Raw genomic sequence first — 27,378 nt, forward strand, 5'->3', positions numbered from 1 at the left:
GACCACGGATCGGCCTCGGTGCGTTCAGCATAACCGAACGTCCAATGACAGAGAGAGCCAGGGTACGTTGAGGAAGGAATGGAAGCGAGACAGAGAAAGTGTTCGCTAATTGAGACGCCAGAGGCATCGACCAGAAACCAAAACGGAAACCACACAGCCTCTCTATCCTCGTCACAAACGTTTATACCCTATCTCCTCCGCTGGCGAATGCACGCGTCTCTAGTCTCCGGACGAAATTGCCCCTGGACCTCAGCTAGCAAACGATTCCACACGATCTTGGTTCTCGATCAACGAAGCGAGGGAGAGTCATGAATTTGTCCGACGTCAGCCGCGTCACGCAGCTCGCCTCTACTCGGCTTCGTTAAGATTTTTCGTCGAAAGCACCTGGTAAATTGATGCTGGGATATTTCCAATTCACTTCAGACGATCCCAATTCGTAACGCATAAACTCTTCTGGTTTGCGTGATCCAATTAGACAGTTTCATAGAATATTCTTTCTCCTGTCTTATTTGCGGAAATAAAAGTGGGACAAGGGTAAGCAGTGTTTTCAACCCTTAACTTTAATCTAATGTCTAAATAAGTATTTGAGAGAAAGAAATGCTAATTTCTTTTTCCGTTATACTTTCCAATACTGATTGCAAATTAAAATGTCTATATTTCCCTAATTTAGTGTAACATTGAACGGACCTACGATGTCTTTTCGCAGGTCATTGTTCATTCATTGATCTAACTCGCAAGCGTAATGGCACGCTCCCCGGTTAGCGTTTCGGCCGACAATATTGCGCTTTCGTTTGATCTCACTTCTTGAAACGTGTACAGTGTACGGTACTCATCTTATGACGTACCCAGCGTGGCGTTACTCGGCTTGCCAAGTAGTGCAATTCATTCAAGATTGCATCCTCTCTGAATAAAGGCCACCCTATTTGCACGATTCTCCTTCATTTCCGTTCCATTATTCGCTATTCAGGTGTAGTTTGCTTCACTAATCGTCTAAGACCTAACATGAGATCATCAAATGACAACGCAATAGCTTTTCCTTTCGACGATTCTAAAGAAGGAAATCAAATCGCTGAATTTGTTAGATTCTCAACCAATATCAAGATCTGATTTTCTTAGAGTCAATAATTTTTTAAGATCTGTTGCATCTACTGGTATTTATTCGAATTATTAGTGTAGTATAGTCCAAAACACGTGATTTTAATAACTATTTGTTAAACTCGACAGAATATTTTTGAGAGCTATTAGACTATAACGTAGTTTTCAACACATTTTACTGGGTGACATGTTTTACTTTAATTGATAGAAAAGAAGAGAGCAAAGAAAATTCTAAGATCAATGGGGCCAACGTCAATATTGAAATTGGCTCAAGCTTCCTAGTGTGAAGTGACATTTGCTTTAGATTGTAAATAGGTGCAAGCTCACACGTAATATTAACAGTAAATAATTTTCTAAACTAACTACATTATATCATACTTGTATCACTGTTGATTCTTTTCTGAGATGTCTGACTACAGCCTAACCGTTACTACTAGCGTCTACTCTATGTATAATACGTATATCTTCAGTCACTTATTTCATCCCCATTTTTCATTAGTTGTATTTCCGCATATTTTATTGCAATGTGTTGTTACATCTACTAGATTTGCAGAAGAAAAATATTAATCAGTATTTTTATAAAAGATCATAATTGACCTTTCAAAACATTTCATAGTTCTTGGATCCTCAAAAACTTCATTCTCTCTCTCAGAAAATTCTGGCAACGTCACGGGCGTACTACACAACGACTAAAAGCAGTTCTCGCATGACATAATATCACTGACCTAGTAGTTTCTCTGCACCATCGTTAACGTAATTTAATCTGCCTTCCCAACAAGTCTGGGAAACAGTATTCAATAAAACAGACGTACAATCTCGCGCACGTAAACGTCAATGACATATCCTATCTAATGGTAATATGCCACCCAAACATTATCTCAAGACGCATCTGCAAGTGCATCACCGAAAATATTCGACCGTACGCGTCCGAGTAACTCCGACGACGCCATCGGCGTTGTAAATCACATCCGTGTCCACTTGGTTGGCAACCGAGCGGCCACGGGAGTCGGTTAGGCTCTCTAGCATCTGCAGGGGATTCCGATTCTCAATTCCAACAGGTCTAAATAGTAGCGAGCGCGTACCGTGCGCCGGCGAATTGTATAAATAAGCCAGCCGGCAAGCAATGACGTGGGACCACCGCCCTCGAAGCAGACGTCACGAAGTGTGATCGCGCCATCGACAAACCCTGTGTACGACTGCACTCAAAATAATCTCGTAAATCGCCTCGCACAGTTTCGAGGAGATTTTGCAATCGCCGAGTAAAAACAGAGCATGAGGATATTAAGAATTCTTTAAAACAACAACTCGAAAGCACAAAACGATTCGATCAATATCTCGAATTAAATAGGAAAATAATATGTGAAAGTAGGAGAAAAGGATCCCATGAAAACGATGGAACGTACGTTGCACAGAATTACAAGAACATTGCATTTTTCATCGATGATCTTTCAAAGCAAAGGGAAGTGGCGACCAAGTCGGAAGTCGTTTCTAAAAGCGTGCACTGTCAGCTCTATGCGAAGCAATAAGAATCTTGAAATTATTAGTGACAGCATCGGCAATGCTGTCACGACCTTGCGCAGTTTCTATCTGCGATGATGTCACCGAACCGCGCGATTAATGTTTCCGCCAAAATCGTCGAGCTACGACACTTCACCGGCCTCGCGAGCGGCCATCGATCTCGTGATCGCTGCAATTTACAGTGGTCATTCTGGCCCGGTATATTCCAAAATCAAGATCAACATTTATCAACGAGGAACATGTCATATTAATTCTCAATTAGTTTTTCAACAATTTCTTAAATGTAATAATACATCTGTTTCCTTCTTACCAGGTGGACCTAGAGACAAATACTTAGAATTTTATCGAAGGCGTGAATTGCAGAAGCGGCGATTGTCGTCACTTTACGTTCGTACGGGAGCAAGGCCGGACGACCCAAACGCGAGGCGAAATTTTTGTCAAGACCTCCTACACTCGTGCCAAGAATTCCGCAAACCCAAGGTACCGTGTATTCAAATTGTACACAGTTCTTTCTGTGTGCGAACACGTTCCCATCAAATTGATCTACTAATTGTTGTAATTTACTGTTTTAACAATTATAGTAATTTAACTTTCTGTAGTTAAAGATATTCAAGATAAGAAAGAAACATTATTATTGAATATGTCTATCTTTCTAATCTCTAATCTAATGTAAAATGATGAAAAATAAGTTTCCAATGTATAATAGTATTTAAGTACATGTGGTACGTTTACGGTCAGGCACGCTTCTAAATCATCTTTACTTGTCATTAGTATTACTTTTTATAAGTAAGTAATTATGTATCTTATGTATATACTTTACTAACAGACTTCAGCATTTCTCTGAAAACTATAAAATTTTTCCATGCCATATTTCCTTTGGCACTCTTCACAATAATATTTCATTTCCCTTATTTAAAAAATTAATTCAGACGCTGAATGAGACACGACATGAAACTGTAAGACTGTTTATCGCCTTGATGAGGTTTCAAGTTTTCTTTTTCCGTGCGGTACGAGAGGAAATCGTGTCGCACAGGATCCGTAACTTGAACCTTCAAGGCTTTCAAGTTCTCGCAGTTAATACCCTTTAAGGCTTCCGGGTGTAAGCCTCATTCTCTTTATTTTTTTAAAGGTTTCCAACATTCTTACTTAGTTAGTATAACACCGTCAGAGGCTTGAAAACGTACAAGTACCTACCGAGTTTTTAACTTGTTCATTCAACTGAGCTTTTCTCCGCCTCTTATTTAATTCTCTGAGAAATATATCTTCCAATACCTAGCAACGGCCCTCGTGGCAATCAAATAATTTTCACTGTAATTAATCTCCCTAACATTATATCATTTTAGTAGATTCTTGTTTTACTATTTTAATATCCGAAAAAGAAATGTTAATTTTCATAAAGAACTAATTCGCGTTGGATTTATCTGCAATAAACGGGAGCTTGCTTTCCGGAAGATGCGTTAAACTCTCGTATTAAACCTTTCAACGAAATCAGAAGGTAAACGAGTACGGTAATTAATATTACATATCGAATCTCCGCGAGGTTACATCGTTATGACAAGCTACTAAACGTTTCAGACTAACTATCTTCCACCATAAATCTCGCAGCTCACTGTCACCCAAGCCACAAATTAAGCTCGTAGGACAATTAGTCACACGAAGATTGGATTCGTCACCATAAATCCTATAGCTAACCAAGTGTACTAAGTTCGCCAACGACGTCCTTCGAGAAAAACTTCATCCCCAATTCTTCCTTTCTTTTTTTTTCTATCATCAAACCGTGCCGTATCTGCTTAATCAGAAGTCGCGAAAAAAGAGGGGAACAAATGGTAGAGGAAATTTGAAATCGTAGTAAATAACGAAAGAAACACGAAACGAAAAGTTTCGATGTAATTAAGCAAAGAATAAGCAGTAAACGATAAGAAATAGAACGGAACCGTCTACGAGCGTAAACCGGGATGGATCTGTCGTAGTTTGCGAAATTCATCGTGCAAATTACTTGGCCCCGTGCTACTGACGTCCAATTAATCATCGTAATTTTCAGTTACTTGTCCGTCTTCAGCGACGCGACGGTTGAATTAGTTCTTGGCGCAACAGAGATCGATTTCTTACCTGCTCCCTCTCGTTTACACGCGAAATTACACGACGTTCTTTCTCTAACGAGCGAATACAATCTTCCAACGTTAATCTATAAGTCCAATTCCATTTCTGTTTCACTTTCGTCTATTTTGAAAAGACAAATCCAGGATATTTGAACACGTTGAACTCTCCTCGCTGGAATGGATGTTGCAAAACGGACTGCAACTACAATATGAAACTTGTACTACAAACTCTCTGTTTGGGCAATTGCGCCAGAATCAATATTGTCGCAGAAAGATAATACAAACATTGGTTTGATGCACGATTATTAGCCAAAACTACTGCAGCGTATGAAACGTTTAATGAATACACGAAATGTCCAAAACAATATTCTATATTTGCAAAACTTAACATCATGGAGCACTGAACATCTAAAAATAAAGTAAAAATAATACATGCAGACATTTGCCTGTCCTAGGAAACTAACTTCGCCTATCATGAACACACTAAATAAATACGTTGCGAAATAATGTACGATTTCAGAGAGTTTCGTCCGATCAGATACAAACTCCTCGGATTTACGAGGTGTAAAGCACGCTCCAGAAATATATAGCACAGTTTCGTACAATCACACTTCGACGAGAGCTCTCTGTCGTTGCCAATAATAATCTAAATTTCCGTGTTCCCGTTTGCATCGTCTCGTTTCAATCGCGACATTTCCCGGTGCGCTATACATTGTAAATGTATTTTGGCGAGAGCGAAGCCAGTGCGAAGTTTGCGAGTTGCTGATTCGAAAAGCGCACGGACACGGAGAAGACAGACGTACGGAGAAAATGATATCGTTCCGGGATCCGCGCTCGAGGATCTGCGCGTCAGCTCGTAAATCCGACACGTTTCATCTTAAGAAGAGATTATTAATCGAGTTAATAATCGAGTGCATCTAAACGCGGGTCTAACGCGCATCAACTAAATTTCCAGAGTATTTTGTTCCGAGCAGCACGTGCCCGTATAAATTTCCTCCGAGCGATCTGTTCCTGGCCAGCGGCGGAATTTGTCGCAATCAACAAATTTACTTTTCTTAATGTCCCTAAACTTCGGGTAAATAGCGTAGAAAATCTGCGGATATTGTCTGAATGATCTGAAAATGTCGTTGATAACTTTTGTACTTATAATAGCACAAACCATTCTCTATATTTCAATTAACTTCAGCTTTTACGTCTATTCTTATATAACAAAACATCTGGCAATAATGTGAAATAGAAACTTTCATTTGGCATTAGTTAAATCTAATCGGTACTCGTTTTTAATTCTCACCGATTTTGCACTAACTTGATGTGAAATCTTTAGTAATTGGATTATGACAACAAGTGAGTTGTAATATTTTTTAAGAGATGTTCAAGATCCGTGAGATGTGAGCTAATCGAAGCTTTGGCTCGGCCTTCGTGTTATTTTAAAAGCACGTCAATACGAGCGTCAGGTTCGATCTTTCAAATTCGTTCACAGTTGCTGAAACATGGGCCAGTGATTTATCAATACTTTTATCGGGTGCCAGAATAGACTTGCCACGTTTTAAGTCGATAATCGACGTGACCAAGACACGAACAATGAAAAAGAGATGATCCTCTTATTTTCCGTGATTGCTCCTTCGCGAAGCAATCGTCGATTTAGACGAAGCTCCTGTTTGCTCGCGTTAAGCAATTTCATTCACACAACAAAAGGACGATTATCTGGTTGCCTCTGGATTGCAATGGAACGCAAATTGCGAGTCCCGTACCCCTCCGGCTACACGATCCGCCGCCGTCTGTTCTTTATAATTGTTTCTCAGTTTAAATCATTGTTTTGCGGAAATTAATGATTCATTGTTGTCAAAGAGATTTCTTTCGCAAAGGACTCAAAATGCATCGAAGAAACACAGCTCTCTCGTTGACAAATAACTTTTTGTCGCGGTACATTCATTTATCAGTTTGCTCGAGTTACACAACAACTAAAATTATACCAGCAAAGATGATTCCAACAGAAACTCCAATTGTAAATCCTGAACAGACTTGCGCGTTCCATCTCAACGTAAACAGTTTCCCTACTTTACATAAAATCGAAGCCAATTCTGGGTCATCTGCTATTTTTCAAAAGTTACCCCGCAAGGGAAGTTTCAATTGGTGAACCGGAAACAGGCAACGATCGACGTTGGGAGAAGACTAACGTTAAGACGTTTTCTGGTTTCAACGTTCGATCTCCCTCGCCCCTCCGGTTTCAAAGAAAGCGGCCGGCTCTTCTCCCCGCGTTATGGCGAAATTTATGTGGGTGATAATTCAACGTCTACCCTCACGACGCCGCGGTGATAATAACGATGAGAATGATTTAGTTGGATTATCCGCAGCTTCGGAGCTCACGGGTCCGCACGTGTGTTTCACGAATTAATGCCTCCAACACGGCCAAAACTATGTCTATCTTCGACACGTCTATATGGAACGTCCGGCCGAGAGGGACAAGCTCTGAAATTATCCCTCTTGCCAAGCCCGACCGATCCGCCGCAAGTTATTATTGAAATCTTTCCTGCCCGATTCCAGTCGACGCGCGACGATGGCCTTTAATTAAATAAATATTTTTCTACCCGGGAAAAGCTGCGGTAAAATCAGTGCCCGGGATGAAACGCCTATTTTCGTTCCCAGTGGCTTCAACTTTTTCGTCGTACAAGAGGAAATTATCGTGTCGTACACATCAGTTTCAGTGAAATATTTTTGTCAATACTTTTGTGCTTTTTATACAGAAGTTCGGTTCTTCGAAGTATTCTGAATCTCATAATAATTATCAGCCTTAAAAGAACGACGCGCGATGGCCTTTAATTATTTTTATTAAAATACTGATGCAAATTTCAAATCCAAATAACATATCAGTTACGAACATAATGTTTTTTTATTACCTATTTACCTGTTCATCGTCTTTATTGAAAATATTTAAAACAAGAATTAAATTCTAGACACATTTGAGAAACGTAATGCTACGGAACGTGTTTACGGAGAGATAATTACCGCGCAGCCCAGGAAACGTGGCAATGGGTCGGTGGGAAACAGTGAGCGATTATCGTTAATCGGAAACCCCAATCGCAAGCGACGTTCCTCGGGCATTCATCGGCCGGATTTACGTCGCGTCGCGCTTACTTCGTTTCACCGTTCGTTCGAAGCGAGTTGCCGTTGCCAGATCTAAAACCGTCTTACCGACAATGACGTAGAATCTGAGTAAATCGCGCGCCCGTTGTCCGCTCATTTTGCATTAAACGCCGCCCGACTAATCTTTCTTATTCCGTGGCACGACGCGGCGCGGCGTGTCGCTTCGTCGCGTCGATTTAATTTCGTGCCCGAACTTTCCTTTTGTCTGTTAAAAGCCAACCCTCTCTCGATGGACAGGGCAACTTCGCGGAAGTCGCTGTTCTCCTCCCAGCTTCGGAACGAAAAAGAAAGGATCCGTACTACCCGCCGGAGTTTGATGAATCGACAGAAATACTTTATACGCGCGGATTCCAATTCGATTCTATTTTGCACGTCTCCCTGTGCGCATTTAGAGAGAACTGTTCCTTGTTTAAAAAAAAATGTTCCTCAATTTCGTTCGCCCCGTGCGTTTTGTGACAACAAGCCATAATGTGATTAAACTACGTTTCAATTAATTGTAATAGCCAGAGGCTAAATTGAAAAATAGTTGGTAGCTACTAAGCGGTATAAGAATTAAAGACGAAAATGCGTCTCTATTCTGTTTGAAATCGAAGTTTATATTTTCTTTGACTCATCGATTTTATGTGCGAACTTCGGAATAAACTGAGTTACGTGTGAGTCGAATGATCAAGTGCAATGAAACGTCGAACGATCCCAAATGTTATCGAATAACGGCGATAATTTTTAGAATTCCAGTTTTAACTGGCGAATTAATTTTCCAACATTGAAATCTTTAAAGTAATGATGTTCGTAGATTCATTCAAGTAACAGTCTTAAATTATCTTTATTTTTTGTTATTTTATCATCTATCCTTGTACTGTAAAAATATTGTTCGTTTCCGTGATTCTAAATATTATGAATCGGAATACTTAAATGCTCCAAAATATTTTTCACAATCGAATTGTTGAAACGGAGATCATCCAAATATTTACAGGATTCAAATTTTTAAAAGCGTATCACTAAAATAATGTTTAATGTTTTCTATAAACGCCAAAAAGCGGGTGAATTCTGTTAAATTTAATTATTTTGTTACTAAATAAGCGAAACAGGAATAATCTGGGAATGAAGTTGGCCAAGAGTAAAAAGAGAAATGCCAATTACATTAATAATTATATCTCAGCTTGACCTAAGCATTTCATAACTGCCTGATTTATAGTCTCTTTGATCCGCCCACGTTCAAATAACTTTAATTCCTCCACTTATTACATAACTGATAAAAAAGTAAAGTTTATTAATGGTACACAAAATTACTTGGCCGATTTCGATTCCCAAACAGGGACGTTAATTCTACTTGAAACCAAACATTTACGCGACGCCATATTTTAATTGTCCCGGTAAGAAGGACACCACGTGGATTTTTCGCGAGAACTACACGCTGGGAAAACAGTAAATTGGCAGATGTCAAAATACGAAATACCATTTTCGCGCGCGCTTTTTATTGATTGTTGAAGGTATGATCCCGGGCATGATGCCCGATCCTCGTCGAGGACCGAATACAACGCGCCAAATAAAGTTGGTAAACCCCGTTCGAAATCCGCGGATCGAAATAAGTCCGTTTATCCTTGACGAATATCAGAATGAACCGAGAATCTCGAGCGCCCGCCGTCGAACAGAAGTTTCTCTTTCTCTGCGTTTATTTTTAGCCTACACGAATCGTATACTCGAAAAAAAAAAGGATAGGCTTAAATCTGTGCCCGCTTTTCGTCGACCATGTTTCCTCGTGAATTATTATAACGTTTATAGACATTTATCAACGACCAATCGATCCTTCATAAGTAAGATACAAAAATTCGAATGAAGGAGTTTACTAATCGAGTATTTAAGACGGTATCGTGAAAGCAAAGGACGGAAGACTCGCAATAAAACGTCCACGCGTCGAGGCGCCAGCGACAAAACTTAGTTAGCTACCTACCTTAATCGCACGTGTCACTTATATATGTCGTCACTTACTTCTTGGATCTTGTAGCTGGTCCGAATAGTTTTACGCTTCGTGGTGGTGACCTCGTAAGTCTCCTCGACGGTGGGCGCCTCATCGTCCTTGTTGTTCACGTTGTTGTTGTCACTGTTTAGAACACCCTCGCCGTTCCCAGACGGGACGTCAGGGCCGAGGACGTCCGTCGCATCCATCCCCGTGTTCTCCGTATCGGCTTCCAGGTTGAACGATCGTATAAACGAACGAACCGCTCCAAGAAAAATGCGGTGTTTACTTAGTTTTTTATCGGTCGATTCACGCGCGGGTGAAAGTTGGGGTTGTACTATGGGCGACGTGAGACACTCGCGAACACGCTGCGGATCAGTACGTGGGAAGCGGTCGCGCGGAAAAACTTGGTCGAGCAGAACCGACGAAACTATTCCGGGATCGGCCAAGTTCTGCACGAAGCAGCGAGACTGGCCGTACTAAAGCACCGCGGTACGAGAAACCCGCCGCGAACGCGTTCCCGCGCGCCTTTCAACGGCGAAAATAGCTCGTCAAATTTTCCCGAAGGAACTCAACACGCGCTGCGGTTACGACCGCTGTCGAATTCGTCACTGTTCACCGGCCCGGTTGCGATAAATACTCCGCTTCGCGCTCGAACTGTTCGTCGTTGTCGATTCGTCCACATCCGGTGTTTCTATTTAGTATTGCGTATCGCGACTGGTCATGCTCGGGATCAGGGTTGCTAGAAGACGCGTTGGGAAGCCGCACGACAACTCCTGCGAGGAAAAATCAATTACTACGACTCGTGGCTTCCCTCGCCAATATTTATCGTTTGCTCGAAACGTTGGATTTTTGATCGATTTCATTTCAACAAGGATATAATTAATTTTATTCTGTCGTTATAAAGAGAAAACGTTTCCGGGACGATCTGATATGCTTCATTCATTAACTTCATTCCTATATTATGTGACTAATCGATGAATTTTTGTCAGCATACTATTTTCATGAAATCTAAAATTTAATACGATTCAAGGCGAGAATACATCTAGACAAAAGTAACTTCGCAGTGTATTTTATCTATATTGTTTGTCCTGTATGTAAAGATAAGCGAGATAAAGGATTGTTTTTTGGTAAAATTGAATTGTTTGTCAGTTTAACGTGGAAGCTACATGGAATTCAAGGTGCACGCGCCATCTGACGATACGTATGTAAACTAGATTAAAAAAAAACACAGCATTGATGAGCATTTTGCTAAATTTTATATTTTAACCGTATATCTCCTTCCTTTTCTTTTCTCTATACAACTATCCGTACAAAACGTTTATCATTACAAATATATATGTAAAAATCACAGTGAAGATAACAAGGCATTTTCAAACGCAAACACGTTTACGTACAATGCATTTTACTTCATCTAATCAGACTTATATGTTTAAATAAGCGCAACACGTGAATTACATTATTGTAACACGAATTTCATCAAATAAACAAGAGCCGCCAACGATCTCCTTCGCATATTACTAAAATCAGCGACTAACTTATTTATACAATCGCATCCGGAAGCACTCTTCTTCGCTCGCAATCAATGAATACGTTCTAATTTCTTTCGGTCTTCAACTTTATCAAGTCCTTCGGCCTGAATACTCCGACTTCTGTAATGATGCCCGTGATCAGCCTGGCCGGAGTTACATCGAACGCCGGATTCCAGCAGTGTATACCACACGAAGCAATTCGTTCGTTTTTTATATGAGACATTTCTCTCTCCGGCCTTTCCTCGATAACAATATAATCGCCACATGGAATGCTAAAGTCTATAGACGTCCGTGGCGCCGCTACATAGAAAGGAACATTATGATACTGCGCCACTATTGCGATCTGAAAATATAACGAATATAATTAACTAGACGAAAAGGTATCAGGATTTCGAATGAAAATACATGATTGAAGCCTTACTTGATATGTTCCAATTTTATTAGCAGTATCGCCGTTCGCGGCCACTCTATCTGCTCCGACTACTACTGCGGAGATATTTGTCGACTTCATCAATGCTGCTACCATGTCATCGCAAATAAGAGTTCCAGGAATACCTTCGTAAACTAATTCGTAGGCAGTCAGTCTCGCACCTTGAAAATAAGGTCTGGTTTCTGTACAATATGCGTGATCTATAAGAGTAATTAATTAAAGAATCCTATAGAATCCTGTTTGAAAGATAGAGACATGTAACCATTACCAAGATTATGTTTCTTATGAAGAGATCTAATAACACCTAAAGCTGTGCCATAACCTGCAGTCGCCAAGCTCCCAGTGTTACAATGAGTCAAGATCTTAACAGCACCATCTCCATGCGTGTGCTTCAAAATTTCTTCAGCTCCAAAGTCCCCAATAGCTTTGTTATCAGCAATATCCTTTATCAACATTAATTCTACACTATCGATTAAGCTAAAAACATGAATATTGGTAAGCTGACATTGAAAATTGATTAATTCACACCGAAATGAGAACTTTTTATTATACCTTTCTTTCATTTGATCAATATTAACAGTAGTATCTTTAGTGAGCTTATTAGCTAAGTGAATTAATTCATCAGCTGCTATTTTCATATTAACAGCAGTAGGTCGTGCTGAGACTAAATAATTCAATTTGCCTTCGACATCTTGACGGAGACTCTTTTTATCTCTATGATCATCCTTCGTAATCTCCGCAACCAAACTAAGGCAGCCCACAATGGCTATAGCTGGTGCACCTCGGACCTGTAGATATCATGGAAAATCTTCTAAGTCGAGCGTACAGTCGCCTCTTATTTTAAGTCGACATTTGAATTATTTGCCAACGACATGTACAAAAACTAAATGGACAGACTCGAAAGGATGTAGGTCAACTAATGTCACTAATCAAGATTTCTTTTGCTTTAGATCGCCGTGAAGTAGTTTAAATTGCCACAGTTCCCGATAAACTGCAATTTATTAATTTAAACGGTTCATTTGCTTGCTAAATATTATTTGTCAACCGGAGTGAATGATAACTAGACACTGCGTTTTAATAAACGGACAGAGAATCAACGAAATGTCGATAATTTTCTTACACGTAAACAAAACATACCTGCATATTACGAATGACGTGCCAACCATCTTCCACGCCTGTGACAGGTATATATTTGGTCCGGGGCAATAAAGTTTGGTCCAGAATTTCTAGCTTGCCATTTTCCCATCTGATCGATTCCAGTGTCGTATCCATTTCGTGAAAAATAGCAATTTCGGGAAAAGCACGTGTTCTGTTGTGGAAAACTGGATGGCGACGTGCCGACACAGACCCGAAACGCGACTTCGCGGCTAGCACAATCACGGCTTCGTACTTTCTGAATGAAACGAGAGTCCGTTCATTTGAAACTCACGTGTACACTTGGAACGACCGTGACTGGGTCCTACCGTATCGCAACAACGATCGCTAAGCTATCACATGCCCGCTCGTACTGACACTGCGACACTGCGACATTATACACGCAGACGCGGCATGTGTACGGAGGAGCCCGGGCAGCGCCGCCTTATGACTGTAAAGCGAACTAAACGCCCCCCCACTTAGACCAATGCGCGAATTATACAAACTACGATGTCTCGCGTTCTCTTAAAAATTCACAACCAAATCGTTGGAGGAATTCAGAGAGAAGAATTAATAATGGCGAAACGCAATTCTTCAAGTATCGTTAAGTAGCCTTTAAAAGATATACGTTTTTACGCGAGTATATAGCGAAATCAGAGAATATTTAACATATGTTTAACTTTTTGTGCACATTGAATAATCAGAACAAGCTCAAATTGAAAATTTAGATGAACTTTTAACCTTTCAGAAAATTCTGTGCATGCAAATCAGAAACTCACGCCAAAACAACAAGTTATCACAATGCTTATCTTGAGATACATAAAAGCGCGAAAATTATCTTCTTTTAACTGCGTTTTGTGTGCACTGCAAGATAACTGTAGCATATATTATCAACTGCGTTTTAGTAAATCTAGTAATATATAAACTAGTTATTGAAACGTATTTAGTCGACGAATAAATAAAATGTAGAACGCAGATAGATTACAACAATTTGGAGAGCTGAAGGTTTAATTTATACTTGATAATAATGCAACGGGAATGGAATCAACATTGAAAATATCACGATTCCTAAAATAGTCTCATGGTTATTTGACAAACACGAGGACCGACGATAAAAGTACATAAAGTAAGGAGATAGCGATTGACAAAAGTAGCGAGGAATACTTTTCCAACCCCGTGCGACTCGAGCAATGTGCACGCGGCTACCATTCGGTACAAAGAAGATCGTTCTCATTTCCCATGCAATTCATCGCTTTGATCCTTTACACGATTCCGGCCGACCGTACACGCATACCCGTCACCAATTGCTCCGACACATATTTCAAGTGCAAACTATTCCATTTACTTTCCATGTTTTAAAAAAAACCTATGCATTTCAAAACACAGTGTATTCCTCGTCGCGCGGGTCTCGCCCTGGAAGCAGGTGAATTTCGATCATTTTCCACGAGCTTTTCACCTTTTTCGGGTTTCGATAAGCTCGGGCATGTGGAATAAGCTGCGAGATGAGTTCTCGTACAGTTCCAAGCATTTAGAAGAATAAATAAATGGGCAATCATTCTGCGATTGTATGCCGCGCACGTGAAAATAATGACGCATAGAATATGCGATAACTCCAATTTTACGTTTCATACGTAAAATTAATGTGTAACATTTCACGTGTTTTAGTAACTAGACTAATTATTCTTATCTTTGTGTAAATAATAAATAAATAAAGGAAATTTCACATATATACTGTGTAATTTATGAATGAAAACAGTGTCGACTTACTGTCGTTTGCGAAAGTGTCCAAAGATATCTTCGCAATCGTTCACTGCGAACGTGATTGCCGAGTGATACAACCTGATTTCTAATGACGATTCCTACGATTTCGTCGTGATCATTATTCCAATGATTTAGCACAATTTTAACAGGCAGCGTTATCAGTGAGTGACAGAATTCGAGAATTCGCGGAGTCGCACATATCTTCAAGTTCAAGGTCATGGTAAGATTTAAGATATCCCAAGAAAAGCAAATTAATTACTGTAAAAATCATACGAAACATTGTATTATGATATTTTTCTTTATTAAAATAATCTTGAAGCTAAAGTGTTCGCGCATATTCAAATCGTGAACGACGCGTATTGCAAACGTACATGAGTCACGCTGTTCGTGGGTTATCGCGATGAAGGAAAGGGTCCTTTCCATTAATCAATGTAGCTCGCGTCTCGTTAATTTTTGGCGAAAAATTGCAACCGTACACAACGCGACACGGCTGATGATTGATTTACCTGGTCGTATAAGGCATAATGAATAATATGAGCTATGAACAAGCAAAAACTTTTTGCAAACCAAATATGCAGACTAAAGTGTTATCTGTTATAAAGTTTTTAGTTCCAGATTATTAATCACTTAGAACACGTAGAGAAACTACATTAATTTCAATCAAAATCATGCATGGACTTAGAAAGGACCTTTGATATTGATAAGTCCTTAATTTTGTCTACCTCTCATTTTAATTACCGCTTCACGATTATATATTTTTCCTATTTCGGGACCAAGAGACACAGACTACATCAACTTGTTGATCTAATGGACCGAAAAGACTGTCGCGATAGCTTCCACTATAACATGATATATTCACTTCATTTCATTTGATTATGACTAATTAACACCCGAGGAGGTCATCGTATTTATAACATTCCCGTACGTCATGATAATCAAGTATAATGTCACTATGATTACGAAAATAAAACGAGCTAGTGTGACACGTAACCACCAACAATATAATCTTCTCTAATGAATGTAATGAAATATTCACATTCGTTTTTTAATTTACGATATTGATGAATGCAGGTAACAAAATAACAAGGTCAATAATGCTATTAGTAACAAATATAGAAGAATCGATAAGCGATGTAATCTTCCTTTTCGTAATATATTTGCACGGATGAGGACAAAAACAGTGACGCAGAGTTGTTGACTACGAGAATTTCAGGTATAAATAAGTATTTACTCGGATCCTTAAGAACACCGAAAGAGATTTACATGGGACGTTCCTAATCTCTGAACCAATGTCAATTGTGGATAAGATAATGGCAGGCAACGTGACCGTACTATATACATCCACTGCTTAAGCCGGAAAAACGAAAAGTTTGAAGGCCGAAAATGGTCGGCAATAAATATAAATCCGTGATCATAAAAATTGTACAAAAATACTATGTAACTATGCAGGGGACTGAGAATGATTTAGATGGTCTTAGAAAATTAACACGAGATCCTCTTTTAATCTTTGAACCAACACTAAACTATCTGAGTATAAGATAGCGACAAACAACGTGACCATGCCGCATGACTAATTTCAGTACAATCTCCTGTTGGGAAAATAAGAGGTGAAAAGTGAAACGATGGCGCGATATCGTCGATAAATGTAAATCGATTAAATTGATAATCATGAAAGTTGCATGAAAATGTACAACGTCGAGGGACATTATTATTTAAAATAAACAAGACGTACATATCGCCGGCTATTTGCGTAATAAAAGTTCGAATCGAAATTGCTGCGTTCAACTGCGTCGCGTTTCGGCTCTTCGTATATTCGCAAACGGTCGGAATATCGACCAAAAATATTTATAATCTCTCATCCCGTAAATCGCGTTAAATCGCGTTAAAATGGAAATGACGCCGGCAAACCGAGCCGCGTGTACATTCAAATGCGTATCTGTCCTCGCAAATCTGCCCGGGTTTTTCCTACCTTCGCCCGAACACGTCGCCCCGTCTCTATTAACTTTGCCAACGAATAGCTTCCCAAAGCAACTTTTACGTTCGCCAGGTAGAGAACCAGGCTACCTACCTTTTGCGGTGTGTTCTCTAGCCGTAGCTTCTTGAAAAGACACACCGCTCAGCCCCGAGAAACCTTTCGGTTTTCCTTCTTTACTTAAGGGCACTTTTGTTTTCGTTACAGTTGTCGCAGTGGACTCGAGAAACAGTGGAAAATGTGGAACGCAGTGCGACTTTATGAACTTTTGCTCGTAGTTAGCAACGGCGCGATTAAATATGAAAACCACGGTTGTCACATTCTTTATCTCTGTCTTAATTAAGCCGCAATTTTTTAATGCGAATTATTAAAATTGATTAAGATCGATATCAAGAATCTTGTACGAAAACATTGATAATCAAAACAAATGCATTGGTTATTTTCTGTTTCACGTATTATCAATGCATGCATTATCAAACATATCAGCAGACGGTGAAATGAAAAATGTTAACTGATTTTTCGATGATAAATCTAGGATGTGATAAGTATACTGCGGATTTTGAGCAAAATAAAGCTTGGTTTTTACTTTCACGGTTTTTACGTATTCAAATTTGTTAGCTATGCTTAAAATCCGCAGTCTAGTGATAATATTAGAATAATTGTAGACGAACGCGATGTACACAAATTCATAGTCACTTTAATTAAATATATCTATGTACATTATAGGTACATCATAATATATTCACCATATGACGACTGTACAGCTGTAGCAGCACTTTCAATACTGTTCACAAAAATACATCGCATATAAACGAGCAATCGGTTTATACGCAAGGTCGGCCCAGGACTTGCGACCACGCGGAGCGCCTTTTTATTTCTAACTATCGTTTTCTCTCTTTACCTGTTCCGGGTCGTGGTGGCCGCGAAACGCGGGGATTTATGTACAAAAAAGTTCATTTGTTTGTTTGTTTTTGTTTTCGGCTCGTGTCGCAGGTCGGGCCAAAAAAGGAAGGAACGTGCCACGAGAAAAGTACGATTTCACCGGGGGTCGAAATTGCTCGCGACAGATCCGCGAGCTCGCGTCACTTCATTTTACTAAATTCCTTGTTCTGTCTTTCGTGTCATTAAATAAATCGATGATGAATAAGTAAAGGATAAGTAATATACTGATAGTGCAGATAAAAATAGATGTATAACATAAATGACTAGGGAAATCAATTAAAAATTGAAAGCTTCTCAATATGAATATTGCTCTACTGTAAAAAAAATACTCTACTTCATAGAAAGTCACTACAAGTATCTAAATGCTGTAAGATATTAAAACGACAAATATTTCTAAGTCTTGTTGACGCATCAAATATTCAATACTGCTGGATTTAAAAATTGTAAAGATCTAACAAAAATGTTTAATTTCAAAGTAAAATGAATTGCACTATCGTATGTAGTCGGAGTTTACTTCGAAATGGGATTCATTTCTGAAATCGTTTCGGATAGCGGAGTTCGCGGTTTGCGCAGACATCAACCCCCGGATCTTACGGAAGTATGTATTATCAACAAACAGCCAACAGCCCGAGTGGGCCGCGGATTTATCTTAAGTACCATCGAGAAACACGAGATATTGACACTTCTGATACCGATGATATTTATACAATTACATAGAGTTGTGGTGCAATGAAATTTTCCCGGCCTTTTTGCTGTCGCGACGAGAACGTGTCGGATCCGCGAGTTCGAGAATCGAATCCGTTCGCACGTGGGCCTCTTAGAATTCGCAATTTATCAGCGGACGACAATGAGCAGGACACCGCGAGATCTGATTTCTCGCGGGAGCAGCAGACCCGACTTCTGTTCTCCGGACACATTATCACAATTTTTTATAATTCAATCTCGCTCACTCACATTTCTTCTCTTTTTTCCATTCTCGCACCCGCACGCATATACATGCACACTCGCATTCGTATGCCTTCGCGCTGCGTCGCAACGTGTGCCTCCAGGAGAATCGCATACGCTTTACAGTTCACGGTTATTATTTACAAGAAAGTATTCACGAAACAACTTAAGGAACATTTGGTATCGAGGGCAATAATTCGGTCGAATGACGACGGCCTGTCGTGAGAAATTTCATAAAATTAACTCCCACTTCGTTGCTTCTAATCGCGCGGGTGTCGCTTTTTCATTTCCTTTACCAGAAATCATATCCTTAACAATTAATTGAGAAGCTGATAAAATCGAATTCTCAATTTTTCAGCTTTGCTTCAAATATACTATCTCTGTCAGAGTATTTGGCTTACTGGTAGCACGTTTGCGAACTTAACAGACTAATAGTACGGGCCGCTAAAACGAATTGAAATATGGTAAAGCTTCTATCAGCGGTAGTCCATTATTCTTGGTTTCAACAATTCAAAAAGGAATAGCATTTACCTAGAATCTAGATCATTCATTATAAAAGAAAAAATATACCTACATATATATATGTTATATACATAATGGTGCCTGATAGTGTATTTCATGAGACATAAAATGAATCTGAAATAACAGAATATCATTCATAGGAAGGGAAGCTATTACACCTGAGAATGTGTAAAGTCATCTCTCCAGTCATCTGTTACAAAATCTATAGATTTATGGATATGTACAGGCCAGAATATTTAAGTAAGGTATTGTTGAAAGCAAAGGTGCTGATGCTAAATCCGCAAAGGAATCAGGAGAAGGCGTCGTAAGGGCGCGCCGTAAAGAAACGGGATAAAATGCAACGCCGATGAGTCTTAAAAAAAAGGTGAAGTCTGGTCAGATCAGCGCTAGGGGCAGAACTTGATTTATGAGACCCTAAATGTTTTGCACGTTGTCAGCTCGTAACCTTCACGAAAACTTTTTCTTTGTGTTTTCCGTCTTCTTATATTCGACAGTAAACGTGAAACATGAAGTTTAACAAGAAGTAAAATAATGTTCATTTAAAACAAGTATATATTGCACTCGATTAAGCATGGTCTATAAGTCTCATAAACATTTTTTTCTGACTGGTTCGTAAAATATTTTATCACAATGATTCGAGACACGATAAATCAAAGTTCGGATGGGATCACATCATTTGAACGCGTAAGTAAAATCTAGTGTAAATCATTAAAAAAATAGGTCATTTTTCTTAAATATCTACTAGTAGATACAATAAATGTTTTAAAAATTATTCTATATTTCTTGACGAAAAATAAAACTCGTTTCGACGACGTTAAGTACATCGAAGTTCTGTAAGTGTGCGTTAAAGTAGTTCACGGATGCCACAGTAGCTGAGCCATAGACGTTGATATGTCGATGGAAAACGTTTCTATATGTAATGTATTACAAATACATACTGACTCGTCGAATCTCTAAAAGCACCTGTCACATGTGCACCACGAGTACGAAATTCTGTTATAGCGTTCCATGGTGAAAATCAAAATACGCCTGATGTCGATACTACTAAACCTCTCCACTAGAAAAATGAACAATTTCAAATTGAAATAACACACCAATTCCCACGTTCGAGGGAAAACGTGTCAAAAATTAGCAATTTGTACATTAATTTTGATTTCACCTTTGTTTGATTAACGTCTCTCTGGTATAGATTAATTCCATATCTACAATGAACAAAGTTTGTAAAGATCTAGCATTAAATTAAAATTAAATTGTGCGTTCTTGAGGTACGAAAAATTGCCTCGTACCTTAACATAAACATAAACTATTAATCAATACTCTTAATAATACTTTATGAATATTACTTAACATGTAGAAAAAATCTGATTGTATATATCCAGACTACTCATGCATATGTATCCTTCCTAATACATCCTAAGATAAATTTCAAATAATAATTTAATTGTTCATTATCGAAGAAATATATTCACAGTAATTAAAGAAGAAATTGCGACACTGAGTACAAAAATCACTGGTTCATTTCCTACCGGAAAATATCAAGCGCAGAAGAACAAAAATCATCGATTGAACGATATCGAAAGAAATTCATTTGATTTCTCGTCCGAGAATGTAAGAAATTAAGATACTCAGGGACTGTTAAATTGTAAGTTATTAAATTCGCTTGGACATAATAATGATAATGTATCATTCCTGGCAACGCGAAACTTCGCGCCATTTAACATTTTGATATATTTAAGAGTGGTCGGAAAGTTCTGGCCACACTGTTTCGTTATCGCGTCCAGGTCATGAAAGGAACATGACGTTGGACCTTTCTTTGTTCTTCGGTTCTGGCGAGAAAATCGATTAAATGTCACTCTTTAATTGACAGATGCGATACTATTTCTTGCGCAATATCGAGAAAAAGGAATGAAGCTTCCAAACAATGGAATTATTAGCTTTTATATCATCGAAGATTCTTTTATCCCCTACATCAAACGGTTTAATTAATTTGCATGATCAGAATATCAGAAGAAAAGAATTGGTGAGGCAACAATCCGAGGATAATTCATTTTTTGGAATAATGGAATCTTGATTCGAAGCCTATTCGACGGAGAAACCAGCAACAAAAGACTTTATAGAAAATGAAGATAGATGAATATGTAGCCGGAACAAAGAAACGAAGAAGCATTGCGAGGATGAAAGAGATTTCTTTACGGTGAACATCTTGGATTCTGTTAATAAGAGTCCATTAATAAATAAATACCGGGAAAAGTTTCAACAAAAAATGGGGATAATAATAAAATAGTCTCATTTGAGGGGACAAAGTAACTTCTTTCATTGCATTGGGGTGAATAAAGGTAAATTGGCTTTATGAATGCGCCCCTAATGAATTGCTCGTAATAAAGTAGAATTCCTTCATCCGTCGACCCCTAAAGTTTACAAGTATATACTTTTTCTTGGACGTAAGGTACATATCCCGAACACAATAATTTTAAGCCTTATTATGTATTGAATTCGTCGGGTTATGCTATTGCATTTTACTGTAAAATATAATGATATGAAACAAGACTTCTTCACTTCGGTATTATATTAAAAGCTCACTTAATTGTCTAATATTGATATCAGTATTAATGTCCATTAGCCTCATTTTAAGCAGGAAGAAAGCTGAAGGCAAACTTTAGAGATTCCCACGCTCGTGTACGCTAACGAAACGAGACTCTTAATAAACGTGCATTCGAAAATAATTTGTTTCTTAGTCGCGTAGTTTTGTTAATAAAACTGGTATAACTATTTTCGTTTCGTTCCAATAAGTATTTGGTGTATTTAAAACCCGATTTCAATGCTTTTCGATGCATCGAAAAATTAGAAAACATATCATCGAAATATTACTTCGTGTCAACACGAAATTACATAACTCGCAATCTGCTAATAACATACACCAATATCAATATTTGATTTCAATAGCTCCACTTTAATCCGGAAAGCTCTAGCATAAATATTATGAGACAGTCGCCTTTCCATAAAAACAAGACAGACGTCGAAACAGTCTGAAATTATTCAACATGGTTATCATGAATATTTAAAATTATCTCGTAGTTTCTTAGCGTCACTAGAATTTTCCCAGACGTATGTAACAAAAAAAGTCTATGATAAGCGTATAAACTCTTTCACAGATCAATGCAATGAGCATGTACTATTTAGAAACAGACTCAGACTTCACTCGGTTTGTGTAAGTCCCTGGTTATCCGTCTATCGGTAGTTTCTCGGACGATATTTACTTCCCGACACCTTGCCACCGTGATATCGATCTCTAGAGTCGTCGCCGATACCAAGTCGGTCGAAGTTAAACAGCGTTGCTGGAACCCGCGCGATTTCTGCCACGCCAGGCCGTCGACACGTGGATGTGTACACGTATCTATCTACCTATCTATCTATATATAGATCCATATTTATATTTATGCGTTATAGGTAACGTGTATCCTGTGTGTGTCGTGTCTGTGTGCTTGTTGAATGTACGTGTACATATATTCTACTTCCATTTTGGTCGTGTGCAGGTGTTCCACTCGATGAACGCGTTCACACTGATCGAACGGCCGCGTCACACACGGGATTCCATTTTTGTCACCAGCGTGACAGCTTGTCTCGATCACGAGTATATTTTTCTTTTTTTCCTTCATTTTTTTATTTACAGTGATTGTAAAATACAGGACTCTGGACGATATCTCGATCAGCTGGCCGCGTCATCGAGCAGGGAACTCTCTCTCTCTCTCTCTCTCTCTCTCTCTCTCTCTCTCTCTCTCTCTCTCTCTCTCTCTCTGAGTCGAGCGCTAATCCTGGACCTCGAAGCGAAAGCATTGCGTATTTCCACTTTGCTACTTTTTGCCTATTCAAAATAATTATCAAGGATAATTTCGCACGATTTGGAAAAAATAATCTGGGTACAAATGACAATGTGAATACGCTAGGTGCAGAGGAGGTTTTCGACTTCCGCTCCGAACGCCACTAGAAACGTCGATGAAGCGATGCGATGCGTTTGCATTCCGACGCTACACGACGCGTAGATGCCGATTTCGGAACTCCCACACCATTGGTAACACGCGAAAGAATATAAGCTTAAATTTACCGGCCCTATACGGTATTACATAAATTTCCACGCTGACTTGACTCGAGTATAGCTCGACCCTCCACGAGTTAACTTAGGAACCACATGCGCGAATATCCTTATAATACCGACGAGAGACTTTGTGTGTGTAGATTTTTTTCATTTTTTCATCAATTAGGTACTTTTAACGAGCCTCGACAACGATTATTTTAATAGACGAAGAGTATTGGTCCAAAGAGAAATGTAATTACACGTATCGGTGGAGAGGGCGGCGGCGATGGTCTGAGGTCGAACCTGACCGAACCGTCGAAATTGTTTTCGGAGTTCGCCGCAAAATAAATCCGCGGACCGGAGATCGATCGTCGCCTCTAACGTGGCCGGCCCCCTCCGAGTTTATCATATTTACAGCTCCGTTTCTCTCATTTTCCACATGGACATCGCACACACGTACGTAAATACTGTTGACAGTTAATACAGACAACTCCTCTTCTCTAGCGAAATTTGCTCGCGGTTCGATTAAACGACCGGGCCGTCGCGTCGCGTCGTGCTTGGCCCAAAAACGAAACGAACAACGATTAAGATACACGTAACAACGATTATACGGACCGCGGTTACGATTCGTAGTACCCTTTGAGTTTTTCGGTGTTCAATAATCACAGCGCGTGTTTCAGCCTTCCATTGCATAAAGTATTAGACCGTTTTATAGTTTTCGAGCTCGCCGGACTTCCCGGTACTCCCGCCGCGAATCGTCGCGCTTTCTTCGCTTCCCTCCTCCCTTCTTTACGAAACGCAGCCCCCGAAAGCGAATTCATTCTCAAGACTCGAAGATGACCGAGGAGTCGGTGAGAGATCCTGAAGGACGACGTAAGGAGGAATAGAGAAATGAACGAGGCTGCTGCGGGGAGATCGTGGGACGACAGAAAAGATTGGTGACTCACGGGAACCCGTGGTCGTTCTACGTGCGGCCACGCTGAACGGCGTGTGTCCGAACGAGCCTGTCTACAGAAACTTCGTTACTATTTACATACACGAATCCTAGCGAGTTTCGGTGTCTAGCGCTTTGTACGATCGTTTACACAAGAGGTACAATCGATAGCATCCAGGAATCGGTAACGATGCCGCACCGGTTTTTCTTCTAGAGGAGACCGTCTCGAAACGCTACTATCGATCGATTGTCCTCGCAAAATTCGGACTCCGTGCCAGCGTTACACTAGCACCATATATTCTTCTCCTTCACTTTTTCCGTCTCTCCTCTTTCCCTCTTTCCGGCTGTTTATCAACTTACTTACTCTTCGTTTTTCACTGAAATTCAGTCTCCTCTTCTTTCGGTCTTTTCGCGACGGCGATCGAAGAAGTGTGTTGTGCGAAACGCGTGAGACGCGACGCTTAATCAGAGGCCGTTCGTTGCGTGCATTTACCCCGCGGACCGTCTTTCCTTTCGCGGGAAACTGACCCTAGCACGAGTCCCACTGTCTCGAGAGAAAAATCTGATATACAAACACGACCCCCTGTCCTTTCATTGAAAATCTGGTATTCAGACCTATTTGATTCTACTTCCAAGCCTCGAATGGCGCGATCGACTGAAAAACTTTGATTTTCGACGTTTGATTCTCGAGGTTTCAATGTCAAGGGGTTAGAGCCTCTCAAGGAACTCTGCGAGTAGAGAGCACTGGCTCGATGCAGTTTCTCAAGAAGTTGTATTTTAAATGCTTCGAAGTCAAAATTCTCGAGAATTATCAAGAGTTCTGTATCACTGGATTACCTCGTGGAACTTTAAGTGGAGAAATAATAAATAGCAAAGACTTATGTAGTTGTAGGATGAAGTACAATTTAAACTTGGAAGAATCTCACTTAGAAGAATCAGGTACTTAGTTTTGTTTTCGTGCGAAAACGTTTAGTTAATAATATCAACAATATGGTAATATCACTGTCAATAAGACGTTGAAAACAAGATGACGCCAAATCTCGAACTTACATCTGTAGAGTTCTATTAGAAGACGGCGTACCCGATTATTTTGGGAAACTTCTAATCCGATCAAAGATATCTATTCTCCAAATGTACATTACACTTCGTCCCATCAACAGCTACGTTACAAAACTAAACGTTAACTAGTATAAATTTGGTACTCGAATACTGCTATACGACAACCACTCGACGACCCCGACGTTTCAAGCCTCCTTGTAAGCATCTCTCACGCCGTTAGCTTCGAAGTCTCGAAACGCGAGAATCCTTGTAGTAGCATGAATCACTCACCCTCACGCGAAAATCTCTCATCCGTCCCGCAACTCGTGCAACTCTAACGCTATCGTATTTGTACTTGCGTGCCTCGAATGCGCCCACGAGATCCAGTGCACGTCGAAGTATTGAAAACTTTAAAAACCTCTCGAGTGAATCCCTTGCGAATCTTCACGGCAAGTTAAACAATAATAGTATTACGTGTATCGTTGTGTCTGTACGTAGAATAATTATAATTTGCCGTACCATCATTTATACGGTCACATAGAAAAAATTGATACAATTGTATGTGATGACGATCCATCGCGTTGTACGAAAGTAGTTGCATGCGTCTATCGTATCAGAAATGTTAAAAAGAAAAAGGAACCATTGTCAAAGAAATGTAACATCGAGAACGTGCTTGGAAGATTAATTAAAATGATTTTAAGTATTCTCCTCGTAGACAGGGGCCCGATACCGAGCGTCTAGGCTCGGTCAGGGTAGCATACCGAATCCAAAGAAAGGCGCGATAGGCCTATTTTCGAACAGACGGGGTGGTGGAAGTGGCGGTGGCCGCTTCCTCCGCGGGGTAATCAGCGTGCTCTACAACGAGCCCTTCGCAAACGCTATCTCCCTGTGCTTGGAACGTATGTGCGAGCGGAGGGTGTCGATCCTGCTGTACGTGGCCGGGCAGTACGGGCAGAGGGACCGTTGGGCGGTGTGTATGTGGAAGTGGTGCCAGCGGTTGGTCACCTGCTTACCGCAGGCACGGCATCTCCACAACGCCGGCGAGCCGAGCGACACGGCGAACATCTCGTGATAAGAAAGACCGACTGGCACGCTCGGCATCGTACCTGCAAACCCAACATGCCTTCATGCGATTTGCGTTTTCAGCTTCTCCCATTAACGACATTTCCCTTTTCGCTCTTCGCTCTTGTTCATTCAATACTATTTGTTTCGTTTTCATCGTGATAACTGAAAGCTAATATATGTATAAGCATAACCGATCTTTATAGCATTGTGAAAATCATTTTACAATTCGAATTATAAGTACTTCTGCTAATTTTTTTAAAAGAAAAGAAGTGACAATTAAAGTATGGCTTTCAATCATCTATGTGTTCATTTGATCGTCCCTCAGTTGATTATTTGTTACACTGAATCGTAAGATTAATGAATTCGTGAACTTTCTACTTAGGATCATGATAAAGCGCTTACAGGTGTGTTCTTTGCACTGATAAGGTTGATGTGTTCATCTCATCGATGAGACCAATGATATTGCACTAAGAATTTTAGTTCAGAATCCACCACGGTTAAGGGATTAAAAGTTAAATACGCATTTTCTATCAAAATCGATCGCGTAACCAACGAGGGAAGGCAAATCGTAGTACGTGTGTGTGTATAATAATGTACGTGCGATCAGATGCGTGTACCAACAAACAAGGAAGCCTCTCGACACACTTCATTCATGCGCGCACGAGCATCATCCCTCTCGCATCATCTTTCGAGAATCTCTTGGCAAACGTGTGATGTCGCCGGAATGTATATATACTCACGTTTTGTGTAGGTAGACGCAGCCGCGTCGAGCGCAGCCGGCGAGAAAAATGCACGAACGTTTGCCGATATTATCGAGGGATTACCTGAGGACGAGATCCCCGCCTCTTCTCATCCTTCTGACGAGGATATGGCCAAGTTATGATTGCGTTAGCAGTGATCGATACCGAAAAGACGATTACGCGGTCTTACGGCGACTGCTGGATAAGTCCTCCGATGCCTTCGAATCTCCGGCGGTATGTCTCATTCGTGTACTCTCTTTTTTTCACTCACCTGTATCCTGTGTTTTGGATTAACTACTTAATATGTACAATACTGTATACTGTATGGTGACACCTTCTAACATAAGATTAAATACTTAACGTACAGGACGCGTCGTAAGAATAGTCAGAAAATCGCCAATTAAAATTAGGTACGTAATTTCAGTAGAAGATTAAGTACGATGGTCAAACGTCTGATAAGCTGTAATCCTGTATGACA

The 27,378-nt window shown here is 39.9% G+C and overlaps 3 protein-coding genes and 1 long non-coding RNA gene across 11 annotated transcripts in view; 1 reads left to right on the forward strand and 3 right to left on the reverse strand.

Moving 5' to 3' along the window:
* Positions 1 to 10,516, reverse strand: part of tmod (tropomodulin) — a 66,530-nt gene extending 56,014 nt beyond the window's left edge. For 3 of the 6 annotated variants that reach the window (XM_018021912.2, XM_018021914.2, XM_018021913.2), the window contains exon 1: positions 9,846 to 10,514. In XM_018021912.2, coding sequence (XP_017877401.1) covers positions 9,846 to 10,022 — 177 coding nt within the window. In that variant the 5' untranslated portion in view covers positions 10,023 to 10,514. Of the gene's footprint in view, positions 1 to 9,845 lie in introns of all 6 variants that reach the window. The other 3 variants (XM_018021911.2, XM_018021908.2, XM_018021910.2) reach the window with 2 other exon arrangements.
* Positions 10,517 to 11,049: 533 nt separating this feature from the next.
* Positions 11,050 to 13,287, reverse strand: LOC108623416 (methylthioribose-1-phosphate isomerase). Of its 3 annotated transcripts, none has more exons than XM_026812247.1 (5): positions 12,913 to 13,287; positions 12,328 to 12,563; positions 12,044 to 12,252; positions 11,767 to 11,936; positions 11,050 to 11,688 (listed from the first exon to the last, which is right to left on the reverse strand). In XM_026812247.1, the coding sequence occupies exons 1-5, from the start codon at positions 13,045 to 13,047 to the stop codon at positions 11,410 to 11,412; spliced, it is 1,029 nt and encodes a 342-aa protein (XP_026668048.1). In that variant the 5' UTR covers positions 13,048 to 13,287; the 3' UTR covers positions 11,050 to 11,409. The 3 variants fall into 3 exon arrangements, with proteins under 3 accessions (XP_026668048.1, XP_026668047.1, XP_017877381.1); XM_026812246.1 differs by having other exon boundaries at positions 11,767 to 11,957; XM_018021892.2 differs by having other exon boundaries at positions 11,767 to 11,975; positions 12,913 to 13,284.
* A 1,330-nt stretch (positions 13,288 to 14,617) lies between these two features.
* LOC113464134 (uncharacterized) lies at positions 14,618 to 17,029 on the forward strand. Its single transcript, XR_003388967.1, has 2 exons — positions 14,618 to 14,890; positions 16,850 to 17,029. It is a non-coding gene; the product is annotated as an uncharacterized LOC113464134 (long non-coding RNA).
* A 290-nt stretch (positions 17,030 to 17,319) lies between these two features.
* LOC108623420 (sex determination protein fruitless) overlaps positions 17,320 to 27,378 on the reverse strand; it is a 59,629-nt gene continuing 49,570 nt past the window's right edge. The window contains exon 5 of the mRNA XM_026812241.1: positions 17,320 to 26,201. Within this exon, the coding sequence (XP_026668042.1) occupies positions 25,951 to 26,201 (251 nt within the window). The 3' untranslated portion in view covers positions 17,320 to 25,950. The remainder of the gene's footprint in view (positions 26,202 to 27,378) is intronic.

Source organism: Ceratina calcarata, unplaced genomic scaffold (assembly GCF_001652005.2).
Source record: "Ceratina calcarata isolate Rehan_Ccalc_2016 unplaced genomic scaffold, ASM165200v1 scaffold267.2, whole genome shotgun sequence".
Classification (NCBI taxonomy): Eukaryota; Metazoa; Arthropoda; class Insecta; order Hymenoptera; family Apidae; genus Ceratina; species Ceratina calcarata.

Bases quoted from the DNA above. Each gene is read 5' to 3' on its own strand.
- LOC108623416 (XM_018021892.2), bottom strand. From the start codon at position 13,047: ATGGATACGACACTGGAATCGATCAGATGGGAAAATGGCAAGCTAGAA. The intron at 12,253-12,327 runs GTATAATAAAAA...TCATGTTTTTAG, and splicing joins ATTGATCAAATGAAAGAAAG to CTTAATCGATAGTGTAGAAT. The intron at 11,976-12,043 runs GTAATGGTTACA...TTACTCTTATAG, and splicing joins TCATAAGAAACATAATCTTG to ATCACGCATATTGTACAGAA.